Source organism: Balaenoptera ricei, chromosome 6 (assembly GCF_028023285.1).
Source record: "Balaenoptera ricei isolate mBalRic1 chromosome 6, mBalRic1.hap2, whole genome shotgun sequence".
NCBI lineage: Eukaryota > Metazoa > Chordata > Mammalia > Artiodactyla > Balaenopteridae > Balaenoptera > Balaenoptera ricei.
The window spans coordinates 117,233,155-117,258,615 of NC_082644.1; the positions used below are offsets into that span (position 1 = coordinate 117,233,155).

The 25,461-nt window shown below is 54.4% G+C and overlaps 1 protein-coding gene across 1 annotated transcript in view; it reads left to right on the forward strand.

Moving 5' to 3' along the window:
- Positions 1-25,461, forward strand: part of HMCN2 (hemicentin 2) — a 154,142-nt gene that overhangs the window by 111,097 nt on the left and 17,584 nt on the right. The window contains exons 62-85 of the mRNA XM_059925832.1: positions 5-136; positions 2,835-2,978; positions 3,064-3,223; positions 3,312-3,436; positions 3,891-4,074; positions 6,398-6,495; positions 7,041-7,307; positions 7,827-8,017; positions 8,482-8,563; positions 8,657-8,793; positions 9,413-9,554; positions 9,641-9,785; positions 10,664-10,791; positions 11,419-11,575; positions 12,374-12,495; positions 13,348-13,512; positions 14,779-14,886; positions 15,121-15,255; positions 15,569-15,703; positions 16,260-16,450; positions 17,824-18,037; positions 19,301-19,435; positions 20,430-20,620; positions 22,169-22,250. Of these exons, the coding sequence (XP_059781815.1) occupies positions 5-136; positions 2,835-2,978; positions 3,064-3,223; positions 3,312-3,436; positions 3,891-4,074; positions 6,398-6,495; positions 7,041-7,307; positions 7,827-8,017; positions 8,482-8,563; positions 8,657-8,793; positions 9,413-9,554; positions 9,641-9,785; positions 10,664-10,791; positions 11,419-11,575; positions 12,374-12,495; positions 13,348-13,512; positions 14,779-14,886; positions 15,121-15,255; positions 15,569-15,703; positions 16,260-16,450; positions 17,824-18,037; positions 19,301-19,435; positions 20,430-20,620; positions 22,169-22,250 (3,570 nt within the window). The remainder of the gene's footprint in view (positions 1-4; positions 137-2,834; positions 2,979-3,063; positions 3,224-3,311; positions 3,437-3,890; positions 4,075-6,397; positions 6,496-7,040; positions 7,308-7,826; positions 8,018-8,481; positions 8,564-8,656; positions 8,794-9,412; positions 9,555-9,640; positions 9,786-10,663; positions 10,792-11,418; positions 11,576-12,373; positions 12,496-13,347; positions 13,513-14,778; positions 14,887-15,120; positions 15,256-15,568; positions 15,704-16,259; positions 16,451-17,823; positions 18,038-19,300; positions 19,436-20,429; positions 20,621-22,168; positions 22,251-25,461) is intronic.

Genomic DNA, 25,461 nt, shown 5'->3' on the forward strand with positions numbered 1-25,461 from the left:
GCAGTGCCCCCAACGTTTGAGAACCCCAAGACGGAGACCGTGAGTCAGGTGGCTGGAAGTCCCCTGGTCCTGAGCTGTGACGTGACTGCGGTCCCTGCACCTAGTGTTACTTGGCTGAAAGACAGAATGCCTGTTGGTGAGTGCATTCGTCCTTATCTTTTTGGTGCCAAGTAGTCCTTTATTTAATGAAATGGCAATGAAAGCAGAAGGGGTAGTTGGTTGTTAACGGTTCTCACTCGGCAAAATCAAAAGCTGGCAGCGCCCTGTTGGTCCCATCCCCCCCAATTTGTCTTTCAACCCTGTTGGCCTTGAAATCCCAACACTGAGGACCATTTGAGTGGGGGCTCAGTGGCTCGTTGTGTTTGTATCCATAGTCAGCTCCCACGGGACAGAAATGCAGAGTGGGTGCTCAGGGTCTAGCTGGCCCGACCCTGGGCTTGGCATTGGCCCCCAAAGCTGCTCCTTCTCCAGTAACTCAGCTCCATTCGGCCCAGCTGTTGGTCACCCCCATCCAGGCCTTCAACCTTGCCTCGCTCTCTTCTTCTCCCCCGACCCACCCACCCATCAGTCAGTAGACACCTCGTCTTGTCAACATAAATGCCTCCGGTGCCAGCCCTGCCCTCTGTCCATAGCCTTTCCCGTTCCGGCCACCACTGTCCACACCCCTGGGTGACGGCAGCAGCCCCTACGCTCGTCTCTTGGGTCTACTCCATCCCTCCAATGCAGGCTCCACCGGGGCAGAAGGGATCACAAAGTGCAGCTCTGAGTGGGTCAGTTGTCTGCTGAAACTGAAAATCCTTTCGTGGCTGGAGTCCTCAGAACCACAGCCCGGGAGGCCCTTCGGGGCTGGGGCCAGCCCCCCTCTCCCTGCCCTGCTGCGTGCTCCAGACCGACCCAGCTGCTCTTGACTCCTTGCATATGCCTATGTCTGTCTGTCTGTCTGTTTGTCTCTATCTCTCTCTCAATAACAGCCTTATTGAGATGTAATTCACATACTCTACAATTTACTCAATGAAAGCATATAAATCAATTCTTTTCTGTATAATCACAGACCATCCCCACAATCAATTTTGGAGCATTTTTTGTCCAACTGTATATTTTATTTTTTTCTTTTTTAAAAAATTGAAATATAGTTGATTTACAATGTTGTGTTAATTTCTGCTGTACAGCAAAGTGATTCAGCTTTACATATATACATTCTTTTTATATTCTTTTCCATAATGGTTTATCATAGGATATTGAATATAGTTCCCTGTGCTATACAGTAGAACCTAATTTTGGGATATTTTTATCACCCCAAGGGAAATCCCTTACCCATCGCCTTCACTCCCAGCCGCCCCAGCCTTAGGCAGCCACTAACCTACTTTCTGTCTCCATAGACTTGCCTGTTGTGGACAATTCATGTAACACGTGGAATCATACAACACGTCACCTCTTGTGACTGGCTTCTTCCACTTAGCATCGTGTCTTCAAGGTTCATCCATGTTGTAGCATGTGTCAATTCTTCATTCCTTTTTTAAGTTAATTTTTTTCTTTCTTTTTTATGGCTGAACATTCCACTGTGTAGCTATATCATGTTCTGTTTATCCATCCACTAGTTGATGGACATTTGTGTTGTTTCCACCTTTTGGCTATGATGGATAGGGTGCTGTGAATGTTCGTGTACGAGTGTTTGTGTGGCATGTGCCGTCCTTCCTCTTTGATGTATACCTGGGAGTGGAATATGCTGTGGACCCTGTTCTCTCTTGGCTCCAGCTCTTGGCACGCGCTGTTTCCTCCCTGAAATACTCATCCCAGGCTCCCCGGACCACCTCCGCTTTCACCTGGCTGATTCAGACTCACCTTCAGGTCTCAGCTGAGACTCACCTCCTCCAGAAGTCTGGCCTGGTCTCTCCATGCTCCATCAGGGTGTCACAGGGCTGGGCCCACAGGATTGTACCTGCGTCACTGTCTCTGATGTATTTTGAACTCCTTGAGGACAGGGACCATGTTTCGTTCATCTTTGATTCCCGAGCTCTCTCGCTGTTGGACATGTAGTAGTTGCTCAATACATTTTGTGTTGAAAGACTGGCTGGACAGATGAGGATCTGGGGGAGGGCAGACCAGCCTGGACTGGTGCAGTTAGAGAAGGCTTTAGGGCAGAGGTGCTGCTGGAGAACATGAGGGGGAGGCATTCTAGGCTGGGGGAGGGGTGCAGCCTGAGCAGAGGCCCAGGGGAAGCCCCTCACTGGACTCATGTTGGAGTCAGTGAGTGGCTGGTCCACCTTGATCAGTGCAGGGAGGGAAAGGTTGGAAGGAGGGCGGGAGATGAGGACTGGGCCTGAGAGTCAACAGGAAGAGGAGCAAGTCCCGGACTCTAAAGGGATGGGAGGACTTCCCTGACTGTCCAGTGGTTAAGACACCGAGCTCCCAATGCAGGAAGCACGGGTTCGATCCCTGGTCGGGGAACTAGGATCCCGCCTGCCACACGGCGTGGCCAGAAAAATAAATAAAAATAAAAAAAATTGAGGGAGTGGGGTCCCTTGGGAAGAAATGTCCCCAGTGAAGGAAGTAGGGAGGGGTTGGTTGTAAGGACCAGAGCAATCAGAGGAGTCCAGGCTGGGGAAGGCCGTGACGTAAATGGCTAGAGGCCCTGCCCGTGTCTGGGCCTCAGTTTCCCTGTGAGCATAAGAAAGGGGTGGGTGATTCAAGGGTTCCCAGGGTCTTTCCAGCCTTGTGAGTGTGGGGGTCAGGCGCCCTCTGAGGGAGTCACGAGACTTCTCTGGGCCCAGTGGTGGCACCTGGGGCGCTGGGTCTGAGCAGGTGAAGTCCTGCCACACCCCTCCGTCCCACAGAAAGCAGCGTGGCACGTGGTGTGGTCTCCCGGGGGGGCCGCCTCCAGCTGAGTCACCTGCGGCCAGGCCAGGCTGGCACCTACACGTGTGTGGCCAAGAACGCCCAGGCGGAGGCCCGCAAGGACTTCGTGGTGGCCGTGCTGGGTACGTCTGCGCCCCGCGCCCCCCGCGCCCCCCCGTGCCGGCCGCAGCCACTGCCCCGGGCCTCACCACGCCCCCTCTGCCACAGTGGCCCCCCGGATCCGCAGCTCGGGCGCCACGCGGGAGCACAGCGTCCTGGAGGGGCAGGAGGCGCGGCTGGACTGCGGGGCTGATGGGCAGCCACTGCCCGACGTGGCCTGGCTGAAGGACGGTCGCCCGCTGGGCCAGGGCGCCGGCCCCCACCTCCGGTAAGACCCAGCCTGTGACATCCCCGCCCCAGGAGGCAAGCCTGCAGGCCCTCACGCGCCTGCTCCCGGCTCTCCCGCCCCGGGGCAGGTTCTACCTGGACGGCAGCTCCCTGGTGCTGAAGGGCCTGAGGGCCTCGGACTCGGGGGCCTACACCTGCGTGGCCCACAACGCGGCCGGTGAGGACGCCAGGCTGCACACCGTGAACGTGCTGGGTGAGCAGCTGAGGGGCGAGGAGAGCGAGGCCGCCCCACCGTCCCAGGGCGGCAGCAGCCTGGCCGCCGTGGGGCCTCCACTGGGGCACCTGGAGGGTGGTGCCAGGGCCCGGATACGGGAGCCCTGGTGAAGCCCCACTCCTCTGTGAGCCAGGCCAGTCTGACCTCTCCGGGCCTCTGCCCCGTCCTCAGACCAGGGGCACAACCGCTCCAGCCCAGGGGCGCAGTGGGGGGAGTCGGGATAAAGGAGAGACCCACGCCCCCAGGCAGCGGGCTTCATCCTCACCTGGGTTGGGCACGGGTCTAAGACCCACGTGATGATTGCCACACGGTGGCTGCACGTGGCAGAAGTCGAGGTGTCGGCGCCACCTCCGGGGACTTCCCTGAGAGGAGCCCACCTCCCCGCCCAGACCCCCTCACTGCCCCCCGTTTTTCCTCTCTGCCCACCCACCAGTGCCTCCCACCATCGAGCAGGGGGCAGAGGGCACGGGGACCCTGGTGAGCAGGCCTGGGGAGCTGGTGACCATGGCGTGCCCTGTCCGGGGCTCCCCGCGCATCCACGTGAGCTGGCTCAAGGATGGCCTGCCCCTTGCGCTCTCCCAGCGCACCCACCTCCACGGCTCGGGCCGCACCCTCAGGTAAGGGAGTGGCTCCTCTGCCCGCCAGCCAGCGGATGGCAGGCCCCAGATGCACTCCTCAGGCAGCTTGGGCTTAAAAGCACGTCTGAATGGTTTTAGACTAAAAATAACATAAACATACAGAGGTTTTTGATGGGGAGAGTGAGAGGACCCCCACCCCCGAAAGGGAACTTCAGAGATGAAAGGGGCTTCTGCCCTCAGGCTTTCACAGCCCAGTGGGGGAGGTACAGATCTGGGTGATGACATCTGGTGGCACCTGACTCAGCCTGGCCCCAGGTAGAAGAAATCTGGGAAGGCTTCCTGGAAGAAAGTGCCTGAGCAACGTCTTCATGCCTTCAGCAGCACTTAATGGAGTGCTTGCTGTTCCAGGTGTAGTTCCAGGTACTGGGATGGAGCAGTGAGCAAGATGAAGCCTTTGCTCCTGCAGCTTTGGGGAGGGAGGGGAATGGAAAATAAACAGATATAAAAGTGACATGTCACAAGGGATGTGTGCTCAGAAGAATAAAGTAGGGTGAGGGGATGGGAGGTGGCAGTGGAGGGTGCTGTTTTAGGGTGGCCAGCAGTAGGCACTCAGATGAGGTGACAGTTGAGCAGAGATGGAAGGCGATGAGAAGGGGAGGTGTGTGGATTCCATGGCAGGAAGAATTCCATTCCTTCCAGGCAGGAAGAGCAGGTTCAAAGGCCCTGCGGTGGGCGTGTGGCTGTGTGTTCTAGAAACAGAGTTGGAGGGTCGGTCATGAAGGGGGCAGTCAGGTGACATAGGGCCTCGTAAGTCCTTCAAAAGACTTGGGCTTTCCTAAGGAGAGAAGGGAAGCCCTGAGAGGGTTTTAAGCAGAGAAGCATCATGATGTGACTTAAATTTTGTGTATGTGGTAAAATACACATATTAGAAAATTTACCATTTTAACCATTTTTAAGTGTACTGTTCAGTGGCATTAAGTACATTCACATTGTTGTGCAACCATCACCACCATCCATCTCCAGACCTTTTCATCTCCCCAAACTGAAACTCTGCCCCATTAAACGCTAATTCCCCATCCCCCTCCCCAGCCCCTGGCACCCAGCACTGTACTTGCTGTCTATGAACCTGCCTTATTCTGAGCACCTCATATAAGTGGAATCATGCAATCGTTGTCCTTCTGTGACTGGTTTATTTCACTTAGCATCATGTTTTCATCCATGTTGTAGCACGTGTCAAATTTTCCATCCTAATTTTTAAGGCTGAATAATATCACCTGGTATGTGTAGAACACATTTTGTTTATCCATTCACCCATCCATGGACACTTGGATCGCTTCCACATTTTAGCAGTTGTGAATAATGCTGCTGTGAACATGGGTGTTCGCTTATCTGTTTGAGCTTCTACTTTCATCTCTTTGGGGTTGTGACTTAGGTTTTTAGACGATCCTTCTGGCCGCAGTGTGGACAGCAGACTGTAGGGCCAAGGGCAGAGTGGGAGGGCATTTTAGGGCTGCGGCCACAAGCCAGGTGAGACGTGGTGGGGCCTGGATCAGAGCCACGTGGTGGAGGTGGTGGAGGTGCTCCGGCTGGCGGTGTTTGCGGAGAGACGGGGAGGGGTTGAGCATGGCTCTGGGGTCTCTATCTGGGAACCCGGAAGGCTGAAGTCCCGTTTTCTGAGATGGGTCCACAGTGGGAGGGGCAAGCTGAGGGGCGAGACCGGTGTTCTGTTCCAACCTGTTGGTTGGAGAGGTTCTTGGACATACAGGGAAGATGGAAACCAGGCATTTGATACTCCTGTCGGGAGTTTAGGAGGTAGATGTTTGGGGATTGTCAGTGAACAGGTGGTGTTGGAAGCCAGGATGGGCTGCAGGCCCCGGGAAGCGAGGGTGGACTGAGCCTGGGCTGCCAGCGTTAGGGTGGGTATAACAGACGTTTCAGGGTCACTGGGGACGTTGACAAGGGCGGCTCGGGAGGAGTGGTCGGGGCAAAAGGGGGTTTGAGAGACAGTGAGGGTTCAGGCAGTGGAGACAGTGAGTGGAGACGAGTCTGGCGAGTCCTGAAGGCTGAGAGGAATTGTCTAGAAGAAAGGGGTGGGAGTAGCAGGCTGTCCGGGGGTGGGCCAGTGGAGCTTCCAGAATTTGGGAAGCAGTAAGTCTGGCTGTAGAGTGGGCAGAGAAGGCAGCAGGGGCGGGGGGTGAGGTGGGGAGTCTCCCTCTCCCTCTCTCTCCCTCCCTCTCTCCCACCCTCTCTCTCTCCCTCCCTCTCTCCCACCCTCTCTCTCTCTCTCTCTCCCTCTCTCTCTCTCTCCCTCTCTCTCCCTCTCTCTCTCTCTCTCATCCCCCCCTTTGCTCGTGGGCTTCAGGATTTCCCAGGTGCAGCTGGCAGATTCCGGCGTCTTCACCTGTGTGGCTTCGAGCCCAGCGGGCGTGGCCGACAGGAACTTTACCTTGCAGGTGCACGGTACGGAGCAGGGGAGTGGGTTAGCGGGTCCTTTGGCCTTAGGGGCGAGAATCAAGGCTCTTGTCCCCTCCCCTCTGCCCATCTGGGTGAAACCAAGGGTTGGCCCTCAGGAATGTCAAGGCAGGGCAAATACTCAGTCTCTGATTCATTCGGTCACTCATTCATTGATCTCACAAGTAGCTGTTGGACACTAGTGTGCCAGGGCCTTGCCAGGCACTGGAATATGGCAGTGAGCAGAGGTAGCCCTGACACCAGGAAGTCGGTGAGGGAAACAGCTGTGTAAAATTAAAATTCCACACAACTAGTGATACCAGGGTAAGGAGAGGGTGCCACAGGAGCACAGAGGAGGGCACCTCACCTGACCTCGGGGGTTCAGGGAAGGCTTCCTGGAGGAGGTGAGGTCTAAGCTGAGGACTGGAGATGAGAAGGAATAGTCCAGGAGAAGGGCATTCTGACCAATAGTTACAGTCTGTGCAAAGGTCCAGGGCCGAGGGCCACCTGGCGTTGAATAAATTGGCTCGTGCCCACTCTTTTGCCCTGTGCAGTTCCCCCTGTCCTGGAGCCGGTCGAGTTCCAGAATGACGTGGCGGTGGTCCGTGGCTCCCCGGTGGTCCTCCCCTGTGAAGCCCGGGGCAGCCCCCTGCCCCTCGTGTTGTGGATGAAGGATGGGGAACCCTTTTTGCCCCAGAGCCTGGAACAGGGGCCTGGCCTACAGCTGGAGACAGCGGGAGTTGGCGACTCAGGGACCTACTCCTGCGTGGCCGTGAGCGAGGCAGGGGAAGCGAGGAGGCATTTCCAGCTGACGGTGATGGGTGGGTCACCTGCCCCCAGCGCCAGCTTCTCTGGGCCAGGGACGGGACAGGGGCCCTCTGGGGGCAATGGAGGCGGTGAGAGAGGTGAGCACCCTGGAGGCTTGGGGCTTAGGGAACAGGCCTCGCTGACCTGGCTGCAGGGGCTGGGGGCCAGGACGCTTCATTCTCCTGGGGCTGTGCCCCTCTGTCTTGTCCTCGGAACCTTGTAAAGCAGGAACAAAGCCACCGAAATCTTGGGGCTCTGAGTCTCAAGCACAAGATTTTGCAAGTGTTGTGCCCTATTGGAAAGATGTGTTTCCCTCCATACTGTATCCTTGTTGGTTTTTAAGCGCAAATCATTGTCCCAGGCAGATGGGCCCATGGTCTGACGTTTTTAGGCCCCTCCAACACAATCACCACCCGCCTGTTTGCAGGCCCATGTGCTGTCGGCATCTGGATGGTGGGGGAGGGGGATGAACCCCAGCTCCTAGTGCTCTGGGCACGGCCCCCATGGCTGACCCAGGGCGGGGTGTCTTGCAGATCCCCCCCACATCGAGGACTCAGGCCAGCCTGCAGAGCTGTTGCTGACCCCCGGCACCCCCTTGGAGCTCCTCTGTGATGCCCGGGGCACTCCCCAACCCAACATCACCTGGCACAAGGATGGGCAGGCCCTGAACAGGCCGAAGGAGAGGAAGAGGGCCGGGAGGGTGCTCCGGGTGGAGGGTGTGCAGGTGCTGCTTCCCCGCCTGCTGTGGGATGAAGCTGGGGATGGGAGGGGAGGGACCCAGTGGCACTTGGCAAGGTTTGCCCAAGCTCCACTTTTATTTGGGGTGTAAGGATGTGAAGAGGACCCCCCACCCCGGCCCCGGGCCATGCCCTTGGGAGCTCCCAGTCAGGTCAGACCCAAGGCTGATGCAGAAACCAGATAAATCCCTAACCCCACCAGAAAAGAACTGGTACAGTCAAGGGGGACTTCCTGGAGGAGGCAGACTCTGCCCTGGCCCTAAAGCAAGGGTGAGACAGTAATAGGGAAGAAACATCCCAGAGAGGAGAAGGGGTTGGTGGGAAAGGCAGGATGGCTGACTCAGCAGGCCTGAGTCTAAATCCTGGGTCCTCAGCTGTGTAGGAGGGAAATCAGATCAGGAGGTGGGCAGGGCGGGGCCAGAGGTAGCTGCTCACCCTGCTCCATCCCCAGGTGAGTGATGCTGGGCTGTACACTTGCCTGGCCCACAGCCCTGCTGGTGAAATCGAGAAGAGCTTCCGGGTCAGAGTTCAAGGTAGGGGGGTGCCAGAGTGGGGGCAGGAGAGGGAGGCAGGATGGGACCTGCAGGGGTGGGTCCATTTCTCATGTCCTCTACCCACCTCACCAGCCCCCCCAAATGTCATTGGGCCCCAAGGCCCCCGCTTTGTGGTTGGCCTGGCCCCGGGACAGCTGGTTCTAGAGTGCTCGGTGGAGGCAGATCCAGCACCGGAGATTGAGTGGCACCGTGATGGCATCCTGCTGCAGGTGGGTGCCAGGCTGAGGACCCAGGGGCACCGCCTTCTGTCCCTCTCAGGCCCCAGACCCTGACCAGACTGGATACCAGGTGCCGAGGGCCTATTCTGTGCTGGCACTTTGCATACCTGCTCTCCTGATGTTTTCCACCCCTGTTACTATTGTCACCCCCATACTGTGGTTGGGGACACTGAGGAAGGCTAAGATTTGCACCCCAGGGCTTCTGATGCATATCTGTGCTGTACCTTTGAGCTATGCTTAGTGGCTGTGTGGCCTGGGGCCAGTTACTGAGGTTCTCTGTGCTCACCCCTGAAATGCGGTCAATTTGCTGCTGTGGACCCAAGGATTGTAGATCTGGTGGAAGCTCCAGCTCCTAGTGTGAGCATGAGTCCCCCCTGCAACATGCCCGACAGGCAGAGCTCCAGGGAAGATGCTCTTTCCCTCCCAAAGGAGCCTATTTCCCCAGAAAGTCCTCAGCTGGGCATCAGTTCAGGGGTTGCAGACGGGCCCAGAATGAATGGGGCAGAGACCACTGTCCGGTCCAGCTGGTTCCTTGGTCCTGGTGCGTGGGGGGCTGGCCTGGCCCAGCCCAGCACTGATGAGGGTCTCTCCACCCTGGGGGTCTCTACAGGCAGATGCCCACACCCAGTTCCCAGAGCAGGGCAGGTTCCTCCAGCTGCAGGCCCTGAGCACGGCCGACAGTGGCAACTACAGCTGCACAGCCCGCAATGCTGCAGGCAGCACCAGCGTGGCCTTCCACGTGGAGGTCCACAGTGAGTGGCCCCACCCCACCCGCCCTGCCCACCCCCCTGAGAGCGACAGGGTCCCAGCACCCGCTCCCTCTGTGCCTCTCCTCCAGCGGTGCCCACCATCCGGCCGGGACCACCTGCAGTGAACGCCTCCGTGAACCAGACGGCTCTGCTGCCCTGCAAGGCTGACGGTGCCCCCCCGCCCCTTGTGAACTGGCGGAAGGACGGCATCCCTCTGGATCCTGAGAGCCCCAGGTGGGAGCTGGTAGGGGAGGGCATCAGGGAGGGGCTCAGGTACCTCTTTACAGGTTGTAAACGGAGGCCCACCTGGGCAGTTGGAGCAGAAAGGACATGGGTCTTCTCAGAACCCAAGGACATACATGCCCATTCCTTAAGGGCGTGAGAACCCCTGGTGGCTGGCTGTCTGCCTGACTAGTTTTGACTCTTGGTTGCTAATCTCTGTTTCTGTGTGGGGGGGCTTCATGCCTCTCTCCCTCTCAGACCAATTTTCTACACCTTCTTTCTCTAAGAACATGGGAACATGGCAGAACGGCTCCCTCCACACACCTCCCCCCCGCCCCCCCACCCCCGGCCAAGTTATAGCTGCTCTGTTCACACAACCTGCAGACCCCAGTGAGCTTGTCTGTGAATCCCAGTTCCAAATTCCCAGGGCAGAGAATTCCATTGGCTCAGACTGCATGATGTGTTCATCCCCCGTCCAACCGGCTGTGGCCAGGGGCGGGGTCACACAGTACAGACATGGCCCCTGGGAAAGGGCAGTTTTCCGACCTTATCGAGGGGCTGTTCTCAGAAAGGGTTGGGATACCACTGCCCTCTGGCTCTTGGGGGGGGGGCTGGGCCCAGGTGGGAGCACGGGAGGCCCAAAGCAGCCCCTCTCACCCTTTCTGATGCTGGGTTGTGGTGCAGGTTGCTGCCCAAGGCTGTGGCCCCATGCCCCCACCCCCCCACCGACCTTGGCCTCACAGATGCAGGACTCCTGAGTTAGCATCCTCTTGCTCCGAAAGCCAGAGACCAAGGGGAGGGTCTTGCTGGAGACACCACCAGGGGTCCAGCTCCTCCGTAGGGACTTGCTGGTCTGCCGGTATCCATGGCAACCCCTCCCTGTGTTCCAGATTTCAGGTTCTGCCTGAGGGTTCCCTGAGGATCCAGCCAGTCCTCGCCCAGGATGCCGGCCACTACCTCTGCCTGGCGTCCAACCCTGCAGGTTCCGATCGGCAGGGCCGTGACCTCCGGGTCTTCGGTAGGTAGAGGAGGAAAGGTGTGTTTTTTTGCCTTCAGCATCCACCCCCTTGTCTGGGCCGGGTCCTGCTTAGTTTCTGGGTCATCTTAGCCGTCAGGAGCCAAGAACAACGATCTCCAAATGTTTTTGACCATGAATCCTATTAATAAAAAGTTTTGAGCATGTACACTCAAAGATGCATATTTATCTTTATGCATACATTATACACACTTACTACTATACTATTATATTCAATGACAAAACGTGCACAAGCTGTAAAACACTCAGAATCACTGAGCCAGGTGCTCTAATCTGCTCTTCAATCCCATTGATCACCTGGGTGGAGGCTGCGCTGCTGGGCCCTAGCCTCGGGTGGGGCCGCTGGGGAGTTGCGCCCTGGAGGCCCCATTCCAGGAGATGTAGTTACGGGGATGCCAGCCTCAGGGGTGGTGGTCAAAGGCCCCATCGCCCCAGCTTTGGGAGCCCGTTGGAAGATCCGCTCGGGGAGTTTCTCCTGCCTCCTCGCCCCTGCTTCCTCGGGGATGGGCTGAAGGTGGTTGGAGTGCCTCCTGCTCCTGGGCTTCCCCTTAGAGACCCCCGCCCTGCCCCATCCCGCAGCCCGTCTCCTGATCACTGTACTCTCCCCAGAGCCTCCAGCCATCACCCCCGGCCCCTCCAACCTGACCCTGACTGCTGACACCGCCGCCTCACTGCCCTGTGAGGCCAGAGGCTCACCCAAGCCCCGTGTGGTCTGGTGGAAGGATGGACAGAAGCTAGACTTCCGCCTGCAGCAGGGAACCTACCGGTACTGAGCTCGTCCTTCTGGGAACGCCATGAGATGCCCGGGGTGGGGAAGGGCGTGCCCGTCTCAGAGAAGGGGAGCCGGGTCAGAACCGAGGCAGGGGCGCGCTCGGGTCTCACCAAAGCCAGCACCAGAACTTGTGTCCTGACTTCAAGGGCCCAGGAGGGTCTTTACACTAAGATACCTGGTCGGAGGTGGGGGCATTGGGGACATACAGCCAAATGGAAAATGTGTGGCCTTTGCAAGCACTTTAGTCACTATTGAAGAACCCACGTAGAAGCCCAAGTTCATGCCGGTTGAGCCTGGACCCATGGCTCCTGCAGGAGCCTCGGTCTCCGCGTTTCTCAAAGGCAGCTGATCCTGAAATGATCCCTGGGAGTATTAAGGGGTCAGTTCACCAATTAATTCACCAAATATTTGTTGTGTTAGGTGCCAGATCATCGTGGAGCTTTGTGACTAAGCAGGTGTTCAGTGAACGCAAGCAGTTCTGATCAGGGCTTTGGATATGGTTACTATCACAGAAGTTATCATAGGTGGTGACTGTAGAAAATTTTTAGGATTATGGAGAAACCCGGAGGCAAACATTAAAATTGCCCACAAACTGAACAGGTAGATCTTGGGAGGTAGAAAATTCTAGGAGAAACTTCTAGAGTCGAGGCTGGGGGCCGGTTACAGGAAGGGAAAATAGTCATGAAACACATCCCTCGCCTCCAAATTCCCCGGGTAGGGAGGCCACGGCTGGCTGGTTTCAGGTCAGCCCGGCCAGTCACTTAGCAGACAACCGTCCGTCTGTCTGTCCAGGCTCCTGCCCTCCAACGCCTTGCTCCTCACAGCCCCCAGCCCCCAGGATTCAGCCCAGTTTGAGTGTGTGGCGAGCAATGAAGTGGGCGAGGCCCACAGGCTCTACTGGGTGACGGTTCACGGTGAGTTCACGGTCAGGAGTGACTGTTCACAGCGAGGGCATATGAGGAAGCCGGGATGGGGACAGTGCCTCCCTCTCCTGGGCACTCTCTCTGCCTCCAGGGACCTGCACGGGTTCCCTCTGAGCCTTTCTGTGCTTCCCGGGTCACCGCTTCCAGGAAGCCCTCTCTGATCCTGCCCTCCCACACTGACATAACCCAACTCCAGCACAGTTCCTGGCCTGTGGGAGCTTGTAGGCGAGGCCTCTCCCCAGTCCAGAATGTTCTGAACCCAAATCTGACCTTGTCATCACCCCAGTTAAAATCCCTCCCACCATGGCTGCCCACTGCCCTCAGGATAGAATGCATGGTGTCACCTGGGCCCAGAAGGTCAGCCCTGCTGACCCCCCAGGTTCAGCTCACCCCATGGCCTCCCTCACTCTGGGATGCAGTCACGTCTCTCAGCTTTTTGTTCCTTACCTCAGGGCCTTTGCATATGCTGTTCCCTCTGCTGAACACTTCTGCCTTCACCCAGGCAATATCTGCTCTTCCTTCAGATCTCAGGTTAAATACCGCATGCCCCAGAGGCCTTCTCTGGCCTCCCTCACTCTGTGCCCCCACCAAGCTCCCTTGTCTTGTGAAACGCTCCCTGAGATACCTGGCTGGTATCTATAGAAAGCAGTTCATAACTCTCCCACACGCCCAGCAAAACACATCTGAGTGAGGAAATGTGACTGCTGCACCTCCCTCCCTGGAGCTTCGTCACTGATGTCACCTTGTGTCTTAGTCTGTTTATCCTTCTCGTCCACCTGGCCCCATGGCTGTGTGTTCCCCAGGGGACCTCAGCAGGGCCTCAAGCCTTGACTTGCGTTTCAGTGCCTCCCACCATTGCCGACGACCAGACAGACTTCACCGTGACCATGATGGCGCCCGTGGTCCTCACGTGCCACAGCACAGGGGTGCCAGCCCCAGTTGTGTCCTGGAGCAAAGCAGGCACCCAGCTGGGGTTGCGGGGGAACGGCTACCGTGTGTCACCTTCGGGTAAGTAAGGGTGAGCCACGTGGACCTGCTGCTGAGGGGACACTAAGGGCCATTGGGCAGAGGCTGTGAAAGCAGCCCGTTGGGGCCTGGTGGTTGAGAAGATGGAAAGTCCTGGCCTGGCTCTGCCATTCCCTCACTGTGTGACCTGGGAGAACCCCCTCACCCCCCCGGGCCTCAGTATCCCCATCCACGCACTAGAGTATTGATATCCAGCAGTCAGTCCCTGATGCTAGTTGGTAAATTGGTGCTCCTTATGGCAGAATGAGAAAAATAATAGCTACATGAGAGTTTTCATAAAGCTAGTTTTAGCTCATTAGAAGGATTGTCCTTTATTCTGAAATAATGCTTTTCTTAATAATTTGGTGTTGAAAGTGCCTTTCTTTTATGAAATTAAGGTGATAGTACATGGTAATTTTTTAAGTGTCTCTGCTTATTAAAATAAAAAGCTGGCAACTTTATGGGGATTCTCTAAATTAAATGTATTTTTTAGTTGGTTGGTTAGTGAAATCCTAAAGTCTGTGAACCACTGGCCAGATCTGTGGTTTTCAAACTCTTCCAAAGCAATAGAACACTTCCTTCTGACAAGTGGTTATGGGGAAGCCCAACACGTGAGAGAAGCTAGGTTCTGGTTCCATTTGGGGCTGGGATGGGGGCTGTGGGGTGGTCCAGAGTCAGGTGGGCCTCGCTCCCTTTGCCCCCTCAGCAGGCCCTTAGGGGTCCACAGGGGATGGTTTAGAAACCACCTTACCTGACTGTTGCAGCCTGTGGTCTGGGAAGGTTAAAATGGTATTCATTGAGCAGCCAAGGCTGAGGGAGAGAGGGCAAAGGGAGGACAGAGGAGGCAGCAATCCGGGGAGGCTTCCTGGAAGAGGCAAGTTTTGCGCAGAGTGCAGCAAGGATAGCAGGGTGAGGGCCCATGGAACTAGGCGCGGGCGGTCCAGGGATTCCAGGCCGGGTAGTGGCAGATCCCGGCACATCACAGCCAGAAGGGTCTAGAGATCATCCTGTCTGATTCCTCATTGTACACCTGGCCCAGAGACTAGAAGTACCAGAGAGTAGAAGAGACTTGCCTACAGTAAAGGCCTGAGCAGGGAGCAGAGGCAGGCCCAGGTTCCCCCGAGCTGCTTACAAATGGGCAGGGAGGCAGACTGAGTGGCCTGTAACAGAGACACCAGCGTTGGGTGTTTAAGAGCCCTGCCGGCTCCACCCCTGGGACATCTGTCCCAGGCCCCCTCACCCCTCTCTGTGCCCTATTCCCGCCTACAGGTGCCCTGGAGATCGGGCAGGCCCTCCCCATCCATGCCAGCCGATACACCTGCACGGCCCGCAGCTCCGCGGGCGTGGCCCACAAGCACGTGGTCCTCACCGTGCAAGGTAAGCGTCCCCCAGGCCAGACAGCCATGGCTCTTGGGGCAGGGAAGCCGGTGGAGGGCCAGAGGATTCTTCGGGAGAAGAGAAATAGCCCGCCCGTGTCCTCCTTTCCGACGTTTCCGGAACCCCTTGTTCCCTTTAGCAGCCTCTCTCTCCGGTGCTCAGACGGCCCCTGGTTGGAGAGGCCTGGGTGTTAACGGTGTCCCCAGGGACCTCTGCAGCCCCGTTCCTTTGCAGCCTCCCCCGTGGTAAAGCCACTACCCAGTGTGGTCCGGGCGGTGGCAGAGGAGGAGGTGCTGCTGCCCTGCGAGGCCTCGGGCATCCCCCGGCCGAGCATCCGCTGGCAGAAGGAGGGGCTCAGCGTGCCTGCAGGTGAGTCTCCTTGGCAGCCAGCGTGGGTGGGAGGAAGACAGTACGAACCTGCGGTCCTCCTTCCTGCCCCCGCTTCACCTCCCGCCCTCCCGTCTCCCCTCACCACCCCAGAGCCCTGGATTCTGCCTGAGCACTCGGTGGCTGGGTTGGGAGGTTGGGTCCGGCTTCCGTGCTCGCTCTGCTCCCTCGTCACCCTGTGGCCACAGCAGGTCACTTGTCTGGTCAGACAGAACAGCCCAAGCAGCCTTCCTGCCCTCCTCGGGGGTCCTGTCGCCCCAGCGACCGGCCCCCAATTCCTTCCCGCCAAATCCAGGGGTGAGTACCCAGGTCCTAACCAGTGGACAGCTGCGGATTATCCATGTCAGCCCAGAGGATGCCGGGAACTATTTCTGCATCGCCCAGAACAGCGCAGGCAGTGCCCTGGGGAAGACTCGGCTGGTGGTGCAAGGTGGGCCCCGGGGGTGTGCGTGGGGCTGAAGTGGACCCCAATGAGCTAGGGCCTTTGAGGCTCCTGAGAGCCCCTCCCTTCTCTGCCCAGCCCTGGTCCCTGGCGGGGCATGTCCCCGCGTCCACCCCTACCCCAGCACGGCTTGTGGTTCTAGAAGGAATTCAAGAAAAAAACGGCTCCCATTTTGCACCCAAGGTCTGGCTCCAGACAGTAACTCCAGAGTCCCCTCTGCCTCCTCTGGCCCCTCCTGGGAAACTAGTCTGGTCATTCTTCGTTCATTTTGGCTTTCCAGTAGCAATAGCCATTTCTGTCCCTTTAGTCACTGTGTGTGCATGTGGGTGAATGGGTCACTCTGTCACAGCTTCACCAAACTCGAGAGAGTCCCCAGATTATCCAGACCACGGGGCCTATGACCAGGGGCCAGTGGGGGCAGCAGACAGGGGTGGAGGAAGGGGCTGAGGATGTGTCTAGTGCCAAGGGCACTGGGGCAGGTATGGCCCACCCCAGCCTACCCCAGCCCAGCCCCGTCACCGAGGGGACCTCCCTCTCCCCACAGTCCCGCCTGTGATCGAGACTGGCCTTCCGGACCTGTCCGCCACCGAAGGCTCCCACGCCCTCTTGCCCTGTATGGCCAGCGGCAGTCCTGAGCCCGACATCACCTGGGAAAAGGACGGCCAGCCTGTGTCTGGAGCTGAGGGGAAGTTCACCATCCAGCCTTCCGGGGAGCTGCTGGTGAAGAACTCAGAGGTGAGGGCCTGGCCCCAGGGAGCAGAGGGGAATAGTAGTAACAGCCGGAGCAGCAAACACCTGCTGAGCACCCCGCTGTGTGTCATGCTCTGTGCTGAATGCTGTGCAGTTTCTTAATCCTGGAACCTGGGGAAGTAGGTGTTATCACCCTAGCTACAGATGAGGAAACCGAGGTTCAGAGTGTACCCAGGTTTTGAAGACATGCTATTGCCAAGAGGCAGAACCAAGATTTGAATCAGGACCTCTATGGCTCGTCCCTGGGGGAGGGAAGGAGCCCTGGAAGAGAGGGAGGGGGGAGCGTGGCGATGACTTTGTGTCCCCAAACTGCCCCAGATGTTCTCATCTTGAGCTACAGGCGTGGGTGGGACCCCGGCTCCCTTCCCCCATCAGTACTCATCATGTCCTGTAATTACAAAAGAAGCCGCTGTCCAGATGGATGGGTGGGCACATCTCGAGGGGGCCGTGGGGGTGGGGATCCTGCCACACAGCGAGCCAGATGTGCAGGGGTGAGCCCACCAGCCCTGCTGGGATGCACCACAGAACTTCTCCTCTCGGAGAAGGCACCGAACGCAGGACCCGCCTCAGGGATGATGGATGAGGTGAGCACAGGTGAGCGGAGTGCAGGTTCCGTTCTGAGCACACAGGAGGTGCTTAGTAAATGGTGACTGTTACAAACGTGTGGTCAGGCTTAGATTATGAAGGCTGAAAATTCAATTAACAATCAAATTAAGAAGGAAAAAAAGGGAAGTTTTTGGAGCCAAACTGAGGATTATAACCGGGGAGACCTGTTAGAAGTAAAGGCACGGTCACGTACATTTTCAAGACGAAGAATCATACATCAGAATGACATACTCGTATTTTACATAAAGTTCGCCAAAGACACATAGTCCGGGTAAGCAGGTACAGAGTGAACAGCGAGTCACCATGAGCCCTTACAGAGCTGGGAAAGAACGCTATTCTTTTAAGAAGTTACATTGCTAGTGTCAGAGGAAAGGAAAAAAAAAATGATCTTTACAGCTGAGCAGGCACACCCATCCTTGAGGAGCTCTGGTTAATGTGTAATGCAGATACACACTGCACATTAGGGATGGAAGGAGGAGGCCCAAAAAGACAGAGAATTTTATGTTTAATTTTTCTTGTCCTGCCTTAAAATATAAATTGTATTTCATCAGAGCGCATAGCCATATGAAGGCTGCAGGGAGGTGCAGTGGTGAAGCCGAGCTGTTTGCTAGCTGTGTGACCTTGGGCAAGTCACTTTGCCTCTCTGGGCTGGATGGTCCATGGGAACCTGCCAGGGAGCAGGTCCCCGGGGGCATTCTGGCCCATGTTGGGGTGGGGGCAGTTCTCAGGCTGACCCCTCCCTTTGCCCACAGAGCCAGGACGCTGGCACCTACACCTGCACTGCCGAGAATGCCGTGGGCCGCGCCCGCCGCCGCGTGCACCTCGCCATCTTGGCACCGCCTGTCTTCACCACCCTGCCTGGGGACCACAGCCTGAACCTTGGGGACAGGCTGTGGCTTCGCTGTGTGGCCCGGGGCAGCCCTACACCCCGAATAGGCTGGACTGTCAACAACCAGCCAGTCACAGGTCTGGGCCTGCTGGGGGCGGGTGGGACAGGGACCCAGGACCCTGGGAGGTTGAAGAGGATGGGCGGGGGTGGGGATGACCCAACCTGGTGAAGAGGAAGAGGGTACCAGTCAGCCTGTGGGTTCTGGGTCTCCAGACTTGGCCCTGCATTGGGGCACAGGGCAAACACACATGTGGCCCTATGTGACCAGTCACATGTCAGACCCAGCAAGAAGCCAGCTGTGAAAAAGACTCAACCCTGGAGACCTCAGGGCCAGGAGAGGGGCCTGTGCTCCAGCCCAGCGCTGCTGCTCCCACTGTGGGCCCCTCAACAAACTCCATTCATGGGGGACTCTTTCCTCTCACCTGGGTCCCCGGTGATGTTTAGGGAGGTCCAAGGCCTGCGCAGGCCCTGTGGTGTATATAGTAGGTACTCAATAAATGTCTGCCGAATGGATGAATTGCTAAGTCTCCTCCACTGCAAAGTGATATTTTCATACCCTCCTATACCCAAGTCCAGGTGCTGGGAAACGTGTGTGGCTCACCTTTGCACACCTGTGCAGAAGGCTTTGCCTCAACCTCACTGCTTCCTGGGCGGAGAGATCAGGAGAGAGATTCAGCCTCTCTGAGCCCAGCTCTTTGTCTTGAAATAGAGATAACAGGCGTCCTGAGGGCGGAATGATTTAATGCAGGAGGCTCACTTGGCAGGGCCTCGCCCAGAGTAAATGCCCCATCCCTGTAGCACTTGTCCTTATTCCTGGTGTAGGGGCAGTGTCTAAGGATTACAGGGAAAACAAAGGCTGTTAATAGCATCCATCTAGGGACTTCCCTGGAGGTCCAGTGGTTAAGACTCTGCGCTTCCACTGCAGGGGGGCACGGGTTCGATTCCTGGTCAGGGAAATAAGATCCCACGTGCGGTGTGGTACAGCCCCCCCCAAAAAAATTAATTAAAAAAAATAGCATCCATCTATATGTAACTCATGACAATATCTCTATAAGTGGCACATGTTAATAGGCCCCCGAAGACCTACCCTTGGCCACTTATCATACTCGCGGTGTGGACTTGAAAATGAGAAAAGGCAGGTCTTCAACATCATCTTCATCATCCGATCCTGTGCCTGCCACGATCGGATCCCACTTGCTTAGGCTTCCAGCAGGGAGGGGACACTTTGTGCCTTTATGAAGCACCTGCTGGATACCGAGGCCTGAGTTAAGTGTTCAGGACAGGAGGTCCCTGGCACCCCGAGCTCAGAGCCCCCTGGGGCGTCTCTTTCTCTGCCACAGAGGGGGTGTCCGAGCAGGACGGGGGCAGCACACTGCAGCGGATGGCAGTCACCAGAGAGGACAGCGGGACCTACGTCTGCTGGGCCAAGAACAGAGTGGGCCGAGTGCAGGCGGTCAGCTTCGTCCACGTGAAGGGTAGGGAGTGACCACGTGCTCTTTCTCCAGACCTCTGCTGACCCAACCTAGTGGTTTTTCTAAGAAACTGGCCTCCTGATCTCTGAACTAGTACCTCTCCACCCTGGCTGGGCATAAGGATCTCCTGGGGGACTTTATAAAATACCAAGGCCCAGGTTCTACCCTCGACTCAGTAAAGGTGAGGCCTCGACATCAGTATTTTTTACCCTCCCCAGATGACCGGCTGTAGGCAGAACTGAGATCTGACTCATCAGCCTGAAGCACTACCCTCAGCTGGATGGTGTCAATGTGGGAGGGGGATGGGGGCCAAGGTACCCTGGCAAATGATGCGTGAATCTCGCCAGCCTGCCGGTTGCTCCCCACAGCCCTGCACAGTAACCCTCATGGCACTGTGACTTGTATGTCCAACTTTAGGATGGGAGGGTGGGGCTCGATGGAGGGGAATGAGCTGCCCAAGGCACCAGGATTCAACTGTACTGTTGGTAGATTCAACCTCAGGAAACCGGCAAGGATGAAAACCAGCACAGGGCATCCAAGAGCGGTTTAAGAGTTGCATGAAATGAGAATCAGGGACGTCTTAGTGTTGCTATGTCCAACAGAGGTGTCCTAATGATTGTGTAGTCCTTGTTTTCCAAAGTACCCTGCCGCTGGGCTAATCCATCTCTGAGCTCGAGTGTATGGCACTCATACACTTTCTCCCCTCCTGTGCCTGTCTCAGGCATCACTAATCAATCATAGCACTATTCCCACTCAACTTCAAATCCTTCTCAGCACAGTGTTCCTGGCAGCCACTGCCAGTCTAGTTCACTTGACCTGTGACACGGAAGCTGTATGCCATCCCAGATGTATTGACTCTACACAGCCGCGCTGAGCCAGCAGGAGCCTCCATAGGTTCCTGGGGTCTGTCTGGCAGGCTTTTGGGGATGGATTTATGGGAATTTTAGCCTGAAGGAAACCTCCTTTCTCTCTCCTTGTCCACTGTCACCTTGTGCAGAGGCTCCTGTCCTACAAGGGGAGGCTTTTTCCTACCTGGTGGAACCCGTTGGGGGCAGCGTCCGGCTGGACTGTGTGGTCCGTGGAGACCCAGCACCCAACATCCACTGGATCAAAGATGGCCTTCTGCTGCAGGACAGCCGGCTCCGGCACTGGCTGCAGAATGGCTCGTTGACCATCCGTAGGACCGAGGCAAGGCGGGGCCTGGGCTGGGGCCACCTGGGACAACCCTCCACTTTGTCTGATTATCCAAGACGGTTCTTTAGGTTGGCACCACCCTCTACAGCCTACAAAGCACTTTCCTGTCTGTACCCAGAGATTCTCGCCTGACTAGCTAGGGTGACCTCCAGCCAGTGGCTTAACTTCTCTGTGCCTCAATTACCTCATCCATTCAATGGGGCTAATAATTGTTCTACCTCATAGATTTATAGCGAGGAATCAGTGAGATGACCCACACCAGGTAGTTAAGAGTGACTGGTCCCTCAGTAATGCCAATATATGTTACTAATAACAACCCCATGGAGCAGAGTAAGCGGATAAGAATGCCTCATTTTACAGATGAAGACACTGAGGGTCAGAGAGGCCCACAGCCAGTACGCACCCGAGGCAGGACCCCAGCCCAGGCCTCCTGATTCCTACTCCACGCCATTTCCAAAGCCTTGAGCTCGGGGGCAGCCCCTGCTTACCTTCCCTTCTGTGTCCCAAGTCCCAGTGGTCCTGCAGAATTCCACAGTTCGATGATGTCAAGGACTCATCTTAGGGGTCCTTGATCTTGCCCATCTGGGAGCCTGTCTCAGACTGGTAAAGGCAGCAGCAGCAGCAGCAGCAGTAAGGGTTGCCGTGACCTGAGTATTTGCTGTGGACCAGGCACCGTGCCTCGCATTTAGGGAGCATGATTTCATTTGATGCTTACAACAATCTTATCGGTTATTATCCCCATTTTAGAGATGGGGAAACTGAGGCTCCAGAGACATGGTGAACAGTGGAGCCCGGATTCGGTCCCATGTTGGACTGATGCCCAAATCTATACTCTTAATTGCATGCCGTGCTGCCCGCTGACAGTCCCTTGGGAGTGGCCTCCGGGATATTATCTTCTGGGCGTGGACAGTGGCCTCAGGCTGCCCCAGCTCCATCTCATGGTGGTGCTGCCACTCGGAAGCGAATCTGAGCCAGCATTCTTCCTGAGTTGCATCACTGCCATGGTCGTGGATATCCCGGGAAGAAACTTCCCTATCACCAAGGCCAGGAAGTGGTGCAAACCCTCCCCCTCTGGAAGACTCGCAGTGCGCACAATAAAAGCCCCCGGGAGCCTGCAGTGCTGAAACCTCTTCTTGTCTAACTCAGTGTTTCCCAAACTTGCTCAAACACAAAACCCGTTTTTTAAGGAATTCCTAATAATGTGCCGTGGAGTCATAATACTTTAACGTGCACAATTTGGAAGAGGTGGATCTAAATCATGCTTCTGCAGCATATAGCTCCCCTTAGAGCAATGAGTTGTCACCACCCCAAGTTCCAGGGGTGAAAGGGGCTGGATTCTCTTTGGATTCTCTTGACAAGCAGCCATGGAAGCCCCCTTGGTGGAATCTGCGGGCCCCTGGCTGGTTGATGCTCTAAGCTCCTCCTGGTTAGATGGGTCTTGCTCCAGGTGCCCCTGTCTGTGCCCAGCTGTCCCCAGATGCTCCCCGCCCCCTCGTCCTCCTCTCCTGAATGCCACGCCCCCGCTCCCGTGCCCACCCACAGAAGGACGACGCGGGACAATACCAGTGCCTGGCGGAGAATGAGCTGGGCGCGGTGGAGAAAGTGGTGGTCCTCGTGCTGCAGAGTGAGTCTCAGCCCCACCTTCCCTGGGCCCTGGGTGGGGACCGGGTGAGGTGGGCACCCAGTGAGGTGGGCACCCAGGGGGCAGCTGTGCTGAGGCTGTGGCTGCCGCCGCCCGGGCTGTCTGATGGGAACGGAGGGCCATTCTGAATATTTATTCAGAACACACAGTTGAAGTCCCATGAACTGTCTCCCCAGTATGGAATGGGAATTAGGGGCTGGTGAGTACTGGGGACCCAACAGCCAGGCCTGGGGGACCTGTTTATTCAGAACTCAAAAACTGTCATTGAGATCATAGTGACAGCTCCTGTGTTTGCCAAGCAGGTTATAGCTAACAAAGCACTATGTGAGCCTCAAAGTAACCCTGTGAAATAGTCTAAATAGGGATTTTTAAAAAAAATTTTATTGGAGTATCATTGATTTACAATGTTGTTAGTTTCTGCTGTACAGCAAAGTGAATCAGTTATACATATATATATACATATCCACTCTTTTTTAGATTCTTTTCCCATATAGGTCATTCCAGAGTATTGAGTTCCCTGTGCTACACAGTAGGTCCTTATTAGTTATCTATTTTATATATAGTAGTGTGTATATGTCAGTCCCAGTCTCCCAATTTATCCCTCCCCCGCCAGAATGAAATAGTGCCATTTGCAGCAACATGGATGAACCTAGAGATTGTCATACTGAGTTAAGTAAGTTAGACAGAGAAAGACAAATATCATATGATATCGCTTATATGTGGAATCTAAAAAAAATGATACAAATGAACTTATTTACAAAACAGGAATAAATAAGGATTTTTAATGAAACTTTTCATTGAAGATTAACACACAAGGAGGAGGGCACGTGTCACAAGAGTACAGCTCAATGAATTTTCATAACATGAACCTACCCACGTAACCTGCACCCAGATCCAAAAATAGAACAGTAACGGTTCCCAGACCCGCCCCCCCCCATCATGCCCCCTTCCAGTCTCTACCCCCTCTCAAGGGAATCACCGTCCAGAATTTTGCCTTTTCAAAAAATAGCTTTATTGAGACATAATGTACATACCATAAAATTCACGCATTTGTATTATTCACCCTTAAAAAAGAAGGAAACTCTGTCACATGCTACAACATGGATGAACCTTGAGGACGTTATGTTAAGTGAAATTAGCCAGTCACAAAAAGACAAATACTGTATAATTCTAATTGTATGAGGTCCCTAGAGTAGTCGAATTCTCAGAGACAGGCAGCAGAATGCTGGTTGCCAGGGGCTGGGGGAAGGGGAATGGGAATTAGTGTTTAATGGATATAGTTTCAGTTTGGCAAGATGAAAAAGTTCTGGAGATGGATGGGGGTGATGGTTGCACAACAATGTGAATACATTTAACACTGCTGAACTGTACACTTAAAAACGAGTAAGATGGTAAATTTTATGTTATATGTTTTTTTACCACAATTTTTAAGTGAAAAAATCCATCCATTATAAGTATACAGTTTGGTGATTCTTAGTAAATGTATAGCATTGTACAACCCATTTTTAGAATATTTCCAAGTTCCCTCTGCCCATTCGTAGTCAATCTCCATTCCCACCTCCAGCCCCAGGCAACTGCTGATCTGCCTTCTGTCCCTATAGATGTACCTTTTCTGGTAATTTCACATACATGGAATCATATGCAGTTTTTCGTTCCGACTTCTCTCACTTATCGATGTTTTGGGGGTTCATCCATGTTATAGCATATGTCAGTACGTCATTCCCTTTTATTGCTTGATAGTATTCCATTGTCTGGATTGACCACATTATGTTTATCCATTCCCCAGTTACTAGACATTTAGATTGTTTCTAGTTTTTGGCTCTTATGAATAATGCTGCTGTGAACATCTGTGTATATGTCTTTGTGTGGATATATGTTCTTTCTCTTGAGATTCCTGGGAGTCTAATTGCTGGGTGACCTGATCACTGTATCGGTCACTTTTTAAGAAATCACCAAACTAGCTGTACTGTTTTACTTTCCTTCCAGTAGTGTATGAGGTTTTGGTTTCTCCACATCCTTGTCAACACTTGGTAATGTCAGTCTTTTAAATTTTAGCCGTCCTTGTGGTTACAAAGTAGTATCTCACTGTGGTTTTAATTTGCATTTCCCTAATAACTAATGATATTGAGCATCTTTTCATGTGTTTATTACTCTTTCGTATGACTTCTTTGGCTAAGTGTCTATTTAGGTCTTTTGCTCATTTTTAAATTGGATTGTCTTATTAATGAGTTCTAAGAGTCGTTTACATAGTCTGGATACAAGTCCTTTATCAGATAGATGATTTGCAAATATTTTCTCCCAGTCTGTGGCCTGTATTTGCATTTCCTGTATTTTGCCTTTGAAGAGCAAAAGTGTTAAAATTTGGTGAAGTCCAATAATATTTTATGGATTGTGTTATATTTTAAAAATCTTTGTTTAACCTAAGGTCACATTGTCTTCTGTAATTTTTACAGTTTTTGTTCTTATATTTAGGCCAAATCCATTTAAGTTAATGTTTGTGTGAGATAAGGATCTAAATTCCTTTTTTTTTTTTTTTTGGCATATGGATATCCAGTTGTTTTATACCATTTATTTAGATCTTTTCCATTTCTCTCAGTGATATTTTGAAGTTTTCGGGGTACAAGTCTTGTACTTTTGTTAAATTGATTACTAAGTTTTGCATGATTTTTGACGCTATTGTAAGTGGAATTCTTCTCTTAGTTTGATTTTTTGGATTTTTCATTGCTAATATATAGAAATACAATTGATTTTTGTTATCTCGATCTTAAATCCTGCAACCTTGCTAAATTAGTATTTGGTTCTAGTAATTTTTTGGCAGATTCCTTAGGATTTTCTACATGTCCTCTATGAGTAGAGTGGTTTTACCTCTTCCTTTCCCCTCTGGATACCTTTAATTTCTCTATGTTGCCTATGGCATTGATTAGACCCTCTGACACAAGGTTGAATAGGAGTGGCCAGAGCAGGTAGCCTAGCCTTGTTGCCAGCTTTAGGAAGAGAGCATTCAGTCTTACACTATTGAGTATGATGGGTTTTTATAGATGCCCTATGGGTTTTTATAGATGCTATGGGTTTTTATAGATGCCCTTTATCAGGTTGAGGAAATTCCCTTTTATACCTAGTTTGTTGAGAGTTTTTGTCGTGGATGGGGGTGAGGGAGGGAGGTTTCTGGTTCCAGACAAGATGGCATTAGAGG